The sequence below is a fragment of the Palaemon carinicauda genome, chromosome 5, assembly GCF_036898095.1.
Source record: "Palaemon carinicauda isolate YSFRI2023 chromosome 5, ASM3689809v2, whole genome shotgun sequence".
Lineage (NCBI taxonomy): Eukaryota > Metazoa > Arthropoda > Malacostraca > Decapoda > Palaemonidae > Palaemon > Palaemon carinicauda.
In genome coordinates, this window is record NC_090729.1 from 178,386,108 (window position 1) to 178,398,790 (window position 12,683).

The 12,683-nt window shown below is 36.2% G+C and overlaps 2 protein-coding genes across 5 annotated transcripts in view; both read right to left on the minus strand.

Annotated features, from left to right (window-relative positions):
- The window catches only part of iPLA2-VIA (calcium-independent phospholipase A2 VIA), an 83,000-nt gene extending 78,545 nt beyond the window's left edge, over nt 1-4,455 (minus strand). Inside the window, exon 1 of the mRNA XM_068374381.1 lies at nt 4,257-4,455. The gene's annotated coding sequence lies outside the window, so the exon portion shown is untranslated. The remainder of the gene's footprint in view (nt 1-4,256) is intronic.
- A 4,724-nt stretch (nt 4,456-9,179) lies between these two features.
- The window catches only part of LOC137641644 (uncharacterized), a 65,929-nt gene continuing 62,425 nt past the window's right edge, over nt 9,180-12,683 (minus strand). For all 4 annotated transcript variants that reach the window (XM_068374387.1, XM_068374386.1, XM_068374385.1 and 1 more), the window contains exons 2-5: nt 10,756-10,874; nt 10,066-10,202; nt 9,422-9,931; nt 9,180-9,277 (exon numbers count right to left, since the gene is read on the minus strand). In XM_068374387.1, coding sequence (XP_068230488.1) covers nt 9,846-9,931; nt 10,066-10,202; nt 10,756-10,862 — 330 coding nt within the window. In that variant the 5' untranslated portion in view covers nt 10,863-10,874 and the 3' untranslated portion in view covers nt 9,180-9,277; nt 9,422-9,845. The remainder of the gene's footprint in view (nt 9,278-9,421; nt 9,932-10,065; nt 10,203-10,755; nt 10,875-12,683) is intronic.

Here is a 12,683-nt window from a genome sequence, read left to right on the forward strand (position 1 = left end):
AAGCAGTGTAAGAATATTAACGTTCAACGCTCTTTGCTTTCCCATGGCAAGGGCGAGCATTCTTGGGAACGTTAACAGGAACGTTCGCGAGGGCGTTTGCTCGTGAGCTAACGCCTCTCGTTTCCTTTCGCCGATCGACATTCCTTCTCCCATGGGCCGGGGAGCTTGGAAGAGGTCTAAGGCTAGGAAAACAACGTCCCTGTGCTGAAAGAAACCAATGACTAGTTTAGCACTGAAAACTTGCACTATTAAACTCTTACACAAAAAACCATAATTAGTCCTGCCCGTTGTGAGAGAACTTATTCTTCTGCCACGAGCTTGAATGAGAAAGCAAAATCGTCACTAGTACTTGCTATATAAACTGTAACAAAATATTTTTATAAAATATTAAACTGATATTTCCATAATAAAATAAACTTTCAAACATACTTACCCGGCGGTCACAAAAAGAAAAAACCACCGGGCAAGAGTTGAGATTAAAATAGATGTTGAAGACACTCACCCGGTAGTTACATATAACCACCGGTAAAATTAAATGTCATAAATACCTACCCGGTATTTACATACAAACGCCGGGAAAGTTATACGTTAAAGATTAAAATGAACAGAAAAAAGGGAAAACAAATGTAATCCACAATTAATTCAAAGGGTTTTCAAAAATAAGCGAGTTGTAGTGATAAAAAGAACAGATATAGCAATTACGTATCTACATATATAAATGTAAACAATAGGAACATATAAATGAAAATGCTACTAAAACTAGAATTCCCATAGTTGTTGTTGGAGAATAATAGCCAACACTTTAATTCTCATATCGAAAAGAACGCTACCAAGGCATGTTGGGACTGCACCTATAGTAACGAGTAACAGCGTAAATTAACCATACGCTAGTTCTATTTAATTTATGAAATTAGATCGATGATTTAAAGAACGAATACCAAATGGACAAATATTTCTTTAAAATTTTATATTAAAAGTTAAAAAACTTATATAAGTGGAATTCCTCCCATTCTTTACATAAAACAAATAAAGAGAATTTGCAAGACATACATGAAGATTACGTCACACGACTGTGACGTCATAGAGTTCCCGGAACGTATTTCCGTCATCAGGATCAGTGCACAAACAAATCCTCTGCATACAAACTGTGAGGATCAACCGACACTTTCGGTAACCTCACCTTGCATACATCACTTGCACAAACACGAAAATTAAGTTATCACTCATGATAAACAAAGTATATAATAATAATAAAACACGATTGCCAAAACAATGTTTTCGATCCACCCGGCAGAGATGAACTGAAGTCTTGGACACGGGAATGATTCCTTGGATCACCCTGTGACGGGTGTTACCATCTACCTCCCAACCACCACAAGGCGGTTGCCTCGTTTTGAAAACTTCTGCCGATTTAGAGATATCAGCTATATATATATATAACTGGCAGGTAAGTACTACTCATAAAATGAAATAACCCTTAAATCGAAAGTACGAATAATGTGAGTAATTTGCGAAAATCGCTTATAGCTTTTTTCAACTGACAAAATTACGATGTCGCCTGCACAGAGAGAGAGAGAGAGAGAGAGATTCCATCAGTTATTATTATTATTATTACTTTTAGCATTATTACTAGCTAAGTTATAAACCTAGTTGGAAAAGCAGGATGCTATAAGCCCAGGGGCTCCAACAAGGAAAATAGCCTAGTGAGGAAAGGAAACAAGGAAAAATAAAATATTCTAAAAGTGACATCAAAGTAAATATATATTTCCTATTTAAACTATAAACTTTAACAAAACCAGAGAAGCATCCAGGGAGCTCTATACATACCCCCACAACGACGCAAGCGCCACTATCGCGCAGTAGTCGTGAACTGTTCGTGAACATGTCATCAACTACTCGTGAACTAGACGTGAGATGTTCGTGAACTATTTGAGGCAGTTCGTGACAGTCGTGGCATGGCACGCATTGCCACGCAGTGGCACGCATCCTCCCAACGAGGTCACGACGAGTTCACAAACAATTTGCGCATAGTTCACGACCCGGTTGTGAAATTTTGTCGTGACCAAAATTTTGAACATTTCAAAATTCTCGTCACGACATGCCACGATGTCACGACAGGTTTACGTACACTTCACGCCAGTTTACAACTAGTTTGCGCATTGGCACGACTCGAGTCGTGCCAATGCATGCCACAAATTCGTGCAAGTGTCAGGGTGGCTTAAACTTCCCCCCGCCTAACCTAACCTAAAGGCCGTGATCTTATCTACTTACCTGGGGGGGGGTTGCTAAAGCCCCATGTGACCCCCTTCACACTGCCGTATTCTTTGTCAACCCTCATGATACGCAAAGGTGGCCACTATCATATATTCACCCCTCTAACTGTACCAGGGAAACATAAAACGCGGGGAGCCTTTGTATATCAGCGGCCAGTTTCTCACGCATGGCTTAAAAATGGACATCAACTAACCTAAACTTTTCCCCCTAACCTAACCTACAAGCTGTTGGTTAATATTTGATAGTTTAATTGCTAGCGAAAATTAAATTTGCTATAAAAAATGGACAAGTGCTGACTAGTTTGTAGTTTTTCTCTATATGTTTAATGGGGGCTGGGGCATAATAATTTACATATCAGTCGATTTAAATGTTTAGTATATTTTTCACTCTAAGTCCATTGTTTACAACTGAAAGACTGAAGGGGACTTAATGCGCATGCGTTTTTCCCATGGTTTGGGGAGCTTTCTGTGCATTTACGATGACGTATTTGTCAGGTAGTTTTTTAAACCAATTAACAGGTATTCTTCATAAGTTCCCAGATGTTATTCTACAATAGCCCATTTTTGATCACCTTCCCTTCAGTTTTAAGTTAACCTCCATCTCGTAAAGATGGCTGGAAGGGTGAACTTGAGGGAAGTACATCAATCTATTTCAAAATTTAGTGTAATTTCGTTTATATCGGCAATTGATTATGATGGAAATGCTCTCTGTTCGGTATAAAGCTATTGTTACTCATGTGAAATTAAAAAATAATAGTGAAATAGGCCTCAAAGGTCCGATTCTTACTTAATTTTCAGGGAAGGCCACCACATTATCTACTGCAAAGCTTTTGTAATGATTGCCAAGAAAAAAAAAAAGGCGACAATGTCAATCATATGGTAAGGAATTAGTTGCGATTTACTTTTGAAGTAATGGAAGGATTTATTTGTGATTTACTTTACTATAATGTAAGGATTTATTTGTGATTTACTTTTAGTTTGTGACCTGGGAAGGGGGTGTCCGACTAGCGGTTGTGACCTTGGAAGGGGGTCCGGGGGACTTGCCCCTAGCTAGGGGTTGTGACCTGGGAAGGGGTATCCGAGGGGCTTGCCCCCCATTAGGGATTGTGACCTGGGAACTACTAAGTTAGGTTAGGTGGGTTTAATAGTTTCCATACCCTTTTACAAATCTCAAGTTAAATAATCACGTTTGGGCCTATTTTCAACCATTTACATGAACCATATATTTTTCAAGCTAGTTATCTTGGGCTTATTTTGCAGTTCTGACCATTATTATTGCTGCAAATCACTCAATTAAGACATTTCCCCACCCACTATAACCCGGTTTCCCAATGGGGGACCCCATAATTGACTTTACATAAAGGTGGTCCAAAATCTCATGAACGGGTGGTTTGCCCCAATAATCAAGGTCAGAAATGCATAAAACACAAGATAGCGAATAGGAAAAATATATGGTTCATGTACTTGGCTAGAAATTAAAGTATCATATATTTACCCAAGCTGTCTCCTTACCTACTTACCTAACTGGGGCGCTAACGCCCCCCTGCAAACCCCCTTACACTGCCGTATTCTATATTAGACATAATAATACATATAACTGGCCGCTATCATACATACACCTCAAACGCTGTTTTATTTGGTTACGGACGGGGCAATACAATACTGTATAATCACTGGGTTTGGTCACAATGGACAAACTTCGAGCGGCAATAATACACCAAAAAATGAATAATGAAAGACAGCTACTATAAATTCATTTTTACCACGTGAATAAATTCTAATAGTTTTTCATTATCTCATTGATGGTTAACTTGCTTGACGTCTATGATTCATCATCACGATGATTTGCAATGACGTTCAAGTTTATTATGACAACTAATTAACATTATCCTACATTACCAGTAGTCTAATATCATTACTGCCACTTCATGACACTACAACCTAACACATGATATAGAAATGATAACGAATTTCAATAATTACCTTCGAACGATAACGTAGGTGTGAGTGTGACCGGGTCCAACCTCCAAGTTTCAACCTGGTCCAATCAGGGTTTATTTGTAAACATTGACATTCTTCTTTCTAATGTGGAATAAGACAGTGACTGTAACTCTTGGTGTTTTTCTTTTGTATCAGTTATTTTTTCCCCATTGTTGAAAAACTGGTAGTACACTTTGTGTAACTTTATTATTGCTGATATTACAGACTAAACGTTTATTAGAATGGAGTGATCATGAAAGACCCAAATGATCAAAAATACGTAGGCCTACATCCGAGAATAAGGTTTCGTTCTCCAATACATGAATGAATACTAATGAATAGTTATTTATTTTCATGAGTTTAAAGTTAGGAATATTCATGTATGACAATAGATCAACATTATAATTTAAGTACTGATTATATCACGATTACTTTTGCATATTTTGTAATATAGTAAATATAACTTGATAATTGAACCCTTTCCTTATACTGATTATATTGTTCTTTTTAATGAGGCAGTATTTGTTAAAATCCCCTCAATTTTGTCTAATTTTTGCAGTTTAAATATCACATTTCTTTTTATGTTACTTAATCATCTGTTTCCCATTTGCCTACGTTGACTCGTGTTAATTTTGCACATTCAATTTTCCATACTTTTGGGAATGCCCTACCAAGCTGTAGGAAGAGATCTCGCATGGCCCTGTGTGACTTCAGGAATGTAAACCTATGTTCGTCAGGGTAGTTCTTGGTCATTTAATTATCATATAGTACGGTAAGTCTCTACACACATGTGGCTTTGCCTTAAAAAACCGGCTGTGCTTATGCAGCTATTATTACTTTCGTTGCACTGATCTCTTCTCATAAGTTAACCACTAAAAAAATTCAAAGTATTATTGTTCATTGACCAATGACATTGATAGCTCCAACGCCAGCTCTTCTCTTTGGCAATCTTTCTCTCATTGCACTGGATTTTAGATATTATTCTAGAGTAGTGGTAAGATGTTCAAAAATAAGGAAACGTGGTGGTTCAGTGAAGAAGTGAAGGATGCAACAAAGCAAAAGAGAGAAGCAAAGAAAAGGTGGGAGGGGACCCAAATGGAAGAGGACTGGATGGCCTATAAGGAAGCAAATAAATTAGCAAAGAAAATTGTAGCAATTGCTAAGGATAGAGCATATGATCAGCTTTACAAAGAGCTAGATACCAAGGAAGGGCAAGGAAAGATCTTTAAACTAGCACACATGAGAAATAAGAATACCAAGGATATAACACACATAAGACAGATTAAGGATAAGGATGGAAATATACTGAGAAATGAGAGAGACATAATAAAGAGATGGGAAGAATATTTTGAGGCCTTACTGAATGAAGAAAATGAAAGATTTCTAAGAGGAGACGGACACACAAATTGTGGACCAGTCACAGAAATAACAAAAGCTGAGGTTAGAGGGGCACTGGGAAAGATGAAAAATGGTAAAGCTGTGGGACCAGATGGCATACCTGCAGAAGCCTGGAAGGCTCTTGATGAGGAAGGAATTGACATATTGTGGCAGTTAATGAAAAAGATTATGGAAAGTGAGACAATACCCGAAAAATGGAGGGAAAGTATATTAATCCCAATATTCAAAGAGAAAGGGGACATACAGTGTTGTGAAAATTATCGAGGAATAAAACTCATGTCACATACACTGAAGGTATTTGAAAGAATTATGGATGAAAGATTACGGCAGCAAGTTTCCATCGGTAGACAGCAACTAGGATTCATGAAGGGGCTCAGTACTGTGGATGGTATTTTCGCTTTGAGACAAATTATGGAAAAGTACAGAGAGAAGCAAAAGGTCTTGCATATGGCCTTTATAGACCTAGAGAAGGCATATGACAGACTACCACGACAGGAAATATGGAGATGTCTCAGGGAGAGAGGAGTGATGGAGAAGTATGTCAGAATGATCAGGGAGATGTATAGAAATGTAAAGACCAGCGTCAGATCTACAGTTGGAATAACAGAAAATTTCCAAGTTGGAGTTGGGCTACATCAGGGATCTGCTCTAAGCCCACTCCTGTTTAACATCGTCTTGGATGTGTTAACAGACGATGTCAGGGAGGAGCCACCATGGTGTCTGCTCTATGCAGATGATATAGTCTTGGTAGCCGAGAACAGGGAAGAACTGGAGGGGAAACTAGAAAGATGGAGATATGCCTTGGAGAGTAGAGGTTTAAGAATAAGCAGGAAGAAGACAGAGTATATGACAACAGGGATGGATGGCGACCAGCAAACAACAATCAAATTAGGCGGAGGAAACATCAAAAGGGTTCATAAATTCAAGTACCTTGGTTCAGTGATCGACAATGGGGGGAACATGGAAGAGGAAATTAACAACAGGATTCAGTGTGGTTGGAATAACTGGAGGAGGGTGTCTGGTATCATATGTGATAGGAAAGTCTCTGTAAGATTGAAGGGCAGAGTGCACAAGGCAGTGGTCAGACCAGCAATGACATATGGATTGGAAGCAGCACCCCTAAAGAAAACAGAGGGTAGAAAGTTGAACGTAACCGAGATGAGGATGCTTAGGTGGATGAGTGGAGTAACCAAAAAGGACAGGGTTAGAAATGAACATATTAGGGGTACAGTAAAAGTCACTGAGGCATCAAAGAAAGTGCAAGAGGCAAGGTTAAGATGGTATGGCCACCTGATGAGAAGAGAAGGGCAACACATGGCAAGAGAAGTGATGGACGTGGAGGTGGATGGAACACGAAGGAGAGGAAGACCTAAGACCAGGTGGAGAGATTGCATTAGAGATGATATGAGGGAGAAGGGAGTGTGGGAGGAAATGACACAGGACAGAGGGAGATGGAAGAGACTCATTAGAAACGGCGACCCCGAATAGGGATAAAGCTGGGAAGAAGATTCTAGATTGCATATTCATTTCTATAAACATCCTGTTCGTTCTCTTCGATTAATGGAAAAAAAAACAGCATATCGAGAAAGTTGCTTTACCGTCTGGTTTAAATCAACTGACTAGTTTTAAATTGTTAAAGAAAATTTTTTATTCCTCCTCCTTTGTGTTTACATCTTTTGAGACTAGCCTTTACCATCTTCTACATAGTTAAGTCCACTTAATTCTAGAATCTAGTGCTCTAGCCCTTTCTTCCGCAAAGCTCTAGACCTATATATGGATAGAACTATTTTTGTGAATGATTGATGAAGTAGCGGTAATTAATTTGTAAACCATAATACAAAAAGTAATAAAATGATAAAGAATATAAAGATATTAAAGAAATATGTAAAAAAAAACACATTTATTTCTCAATACACTTAAAGTAGAAAAAAAATTATAAGGTAATAATACTATATCTAAGCAATGACATGCCGTGCATCAATTACTTTAAACATCACTGACACAAAAGAACACATTTTTCTTAAACTAAGATTTATGTTGAACATTGAGCATTCAAAATTAATCATGCAAACATTTTTTCACACAAAAAGAACAGTAGAAACGACATCCATACATAAAAAGAAACTACAATGAACATTTATTAATCACTCACTAAAAACCTTTGAGTAAAATATTGTTAGAGATGAATATGAATTAAAATTTAAGTAACTAATAAACTACAACTGAAACTACAACTGATAATAAATTACTAAAATACAATTCATGATTGTAACGGAAAAGTAATTGTTAGAGATGAATATGAATCAAAATTTAAGTCACTAATAAATTGCAACTGATGATAAATTACTAAAATACAATTCATGATTTTAATAAAAAAAAATCATTGTTAGAGATAAATATGAATCAAAATTTAAGTCACCAATAAATTGCAACTGATGATAAATTACTAAAATACAATTCCTGATTTTAATAAAAAAAAAAATCATTGTTAGAGATGAATATGAATCAAAATTTTAAGTCACTAATAAACTACAACTGATAAATTACAATTCATGATTGTAATAAAAAAAATCATTGTTGGAGGTGAATATGAATCAAAATTTAAGTCAATCTAATAAATTATAACTGATAATAAATTACTAAAATGCAAGACATGATTGTAATAAAAAAAATCAAAGGAATTTGCAATAACAAAATCTGGTCAAGCAAAACAAATGACTTATCCAAATACTATGTGCACAAAATTAATCATCTACTTGAAAAAGCAGTAAATCATGAGTATTTAAAGAATGTGAAAATATTTACAAGTAGAGAAAATATCATCTTATTTAAATTCTATGTGCACAAATATTTACAAGCAGACAGAATAGTATCTAAGCGCACAAATACTTGTGTAGACAAAATACTTTCTAATACGTAAAACTAAATCCATTATTTGTTTTGCAGCAAACAATTATCTAAATTCTATGTGCAAAAATATCTGTGTAGACAGAATATCTAAAACGTAAAACCAAATCCATTATTTGCTTTGCAGCAAACATTAATTAATTCAGGCCCTTTGTATACTACACGTTTGACAACGACCCTTTGCCTAAGGTATGAATAGCCATCCGAGTCAGCCATAACGAGAAATTCCGTGGACGATCTCCTTTAAGTGTTGTTGGCGACACCAGAATCTGAAGAGCGTAGATCTTGGGTGACAAAACTTCTACTGAACGAAAGTCTCGAAGTCATGACTGCGAAAGTGAAAGAAAATCCATGTGTGAATATGCCAAGGATGTGATAAAAAACAAAGTAGATTTAGAATGATTAAAAATTGAACATTATGCTGCTTACTAACAGATATTTACACAACTTGAAAAAAAAGATTACCAGATAAAAAGCTATTTCAGCAAGTAAACCTTCCAACTGGTTCATCTAAATACTAGTATGATAAACTTATCACCTTGTAATAAGAATGGGATAAGATGCAATTGTAAGACCAAGTAAGAAATAGACATAAAATACTGCAAAATTAAACAAGCTTACCTTGACTATCAAAAACTTCAGAATAAGGGGCGGGGAATGACCCCTCCGTTATGTAAGACCGTGTGAGGCATGCTGCTCCAGATGATTCACCTGGATTCCTGCTAAATAAAAGTTAATTGTAAGATCACAGAAATATATATGGACCTATAAAACTTGATAATGATTATAATACTTCACGAATATTGTACTATAATCATTATTTATTAATTAATGATATATGAAAAAGTAGAAACCACACCAACCTTGTAACTTCAACGGGGGAGTGGCATAATCCTGGTACTTCATCAGGAGAAAAAGAAGACTGTGATTTCAACAGGAGAGAGGCAAAATCTTGGTACTTCTTCACGGGAATACGAAAACCCGTTGACTTCAAGAGGGGAATGGCATAATCTCGGTATTTCTTCGCGGGAAATTGAAGACTCATTGACTTCAACAGGCGAGTGATATAATCTTGGTAATTCCTCACGGGAAGGCGAAGACCCGGCCAAGAGACTCCATCGGGGGAAGATGATGGTTTTGAAATGTTAATGGGGGAAAGCGGTGGTCCTGTAACTTCATTAGGTAAGAACCACGATCCTTCGGCTTCTTCATGGTATGTTGATGATCCACTGACTTCAGTGGCGGAGGAACGTGATCCCGAACCTCCAGCAGAGTGCGGGAATGGCCTTAAGTCTGTTCAATGTATATGACTTCTACTTCAGATCTCCATTCTGCCTCCAAACTTTCAAGTTCATCAGGTGATAGAGAGTATTCTGTAAAGGTAATTAAAGTTATTGTTAGTTTTAAATAAAGATAAAGATGTCACCCAATTTCATAGTATATATTCAGTAGGGTTCACTTATGAAAGCTTACTATAAATCATAGGATAAAGTGAAGATTTACTTACGTGATCCAAAGCTCGTATCAGATGCATCATCTGCATCATGCCTAATGTTTTCACATTCTTTTGCATGAGTGCAGAAATCTGTGATACCCGGAAGATCCTTCTTGCAGAAATGGCATCTAGGTATGGCTGATGGGTGTCTGTGAAAAGAGTCAACAAGATTTAGTTCAAAAGCTCTCGTAAGTGAAAGAAACCCAGGTGACTAATTCTGCTTGTCATCAAAGACATATTCCTGAATTTTATACGTAATTGATTTAATATCAAACAAAATTGTTATACGTAATTGATTTTATATCAAACAAAATTGTTATACGTAATTGATTTTATATCAAACAAAATTGTTATACGTAATTGATTTTATATCAAACAAAATTGTTATCGACTTGACCGAGAACCTTCTATATTATTGTTATGATTACAAGTTATGATACAACCCTTGTTGGGAAAGCAGGATGTCATAAGCCCAAATGGCTCCAACAGGGAAAAATAGCCCAGTGAAGAAAGGAAATAAGGAAATTACAAGTGAATTAATTAAAGATTATGATAAAATATTTTAAGAACAATATGAAAATTAAATAGATCTTTCACATGTAAACTATAAAATTTCCATAAAAACAAGAAAAATATTCTTATAAGCAAAGCTACAACTCTAGTTAGAAATTAATAAACCGCAACGTGAAAAGCAAGACCAACCTCTTTCTCTTCCTAGAGTTTCCTTCGGAGGACTGACTGAGGCCTCTGGCGGGGATGGACTCGTATACAATCAACAGATCATCGGAATCCGGCTCTGAAGGAGACATTGAAGACTGTGCCTGTGGAGGAAAATGAAAAGTATGAAATATCAACGATGGAGAACAATCTCCCATATATATATATATATATATATATATATATATATATATATATATATATATATATATATATATATATATATATATATATATATATATATATATATGCAATCCAAAGAAAAGTCTCCCATCCACATATTCTAAATCAAATCAAATTCTACCATCTGACAGACTTATAAATTGGTTTACAAATTTATAAGAAAAAAACCTTATAAAGGAATAAGTTCTGAAATAGATTATTCAAAAGCGGCGTGGCCTTCTTTTCCTGCTAGCATTATTTTAATCAAGCTCTTAACTAATAAAACTATTACCTCCATAAATATCTATATATATCTATATTTATATATATATATATATATATATATATATATATATATATATATATATATATATAATCCGGATATTTAAAAGCTCCAGAGCCTACGGTAGACATGTATCTTGGTTCCAATAATTTGGCCTATTCTCGTATCAAAACGATTTGTTGACAGCACACTATGTAGCAATGCTCTTAGATATTTTGGACGTCCGTTTCTGACAACTTCGTGCGATATTGTTCCAACATCATCCGGAATTATCAATTCTCACTTTATAGAGAAAATAGTCCAAATGTCGATATACTAAGGCCACCTCAAATTAGAGACTGATTTGGATATACCTGAGCCATGCAGGGTATAAAAATCACTTCGGGGATATAAATACCAATATACCCTGTGCAGTTATGATATAAGAGCGACCATACTACCATACTGTTGTCTGCTCGAGTCACCAGTTGTCTGCCTCCGATAATCATGGAAGATCAAGGGTTAGCCACGGCGAAAGCAAAACGGTTTGCATCTCACATGGAAGAAAAAAAAGGCTAAAATATATTCCTGACACGACTAAGTTATTGGTTTGCTTGGTCTGGCTGAAGGTGTGATCAACAATTATAATGTTCAAGAGTAAAACTTGTAAGGACAAAATCGTTATCCTGGTATTCAGAAGGGTTTATGAGGATTTAGACCATGGCTGGCAAATTTAAACCCTTTGCCCCAAATCTGCCATACATTGTCTCTGCCAGGGTCTAAATCCCACATATACCCTTCTCAACACCAGGATAACTAATATTTTACATATTCTAAACTTAATGGTCAAAGCAAGACTTCCATATATTGGCAACGTGTGATTTTTACGGTTGCTTTTTTTTGCGGGTTTATTTCTCGCCCTCCATTAGACACTAAAGGTCTGCTCAGGCGGGCCTTGGTGTGTGAAAATAATTTCTTTCCAATTAATATTTTGCTCTGTATCATTATCAGTTATTTTGCTAGCATTTGTATTCAGGCTTAATAGTTTTCAGGTCACTATTATAACACTTTCTAAAAAGATAAGTCTTCAGGTTTTTCTTGAAAGCTGCACATTATTGCTATTCTTGACATCGAGCGGAAGGTCGTTAAAGAGTCTTGGTGCAGTATAACTGAACATTCTTCCTCCTATTGCATGATTCACACTGATTTCGAATAGTCTATGTGGGTCATCAGCATGTCTAACTCTTACAGCGGTGCTGGTAGCTTCAGGGTAGGGGACCAAGCAATCACGAAGATAGTTAGGCTTATCACTTGTAAGTGCTTTGCGAGTCAACAAGCAAATTTTAAATTTAATTCTGGCCTTAACAGGTAACCAATGTAGATCGATCAATGCAGGAGTTATTCTCTCCCTTAGTTTAATGCCTTTTATCAGTCTAGCCGCCCAGTTTTGCATATTTTGAAGCTTTCTTAGTATAGTGTATTGGGTAAT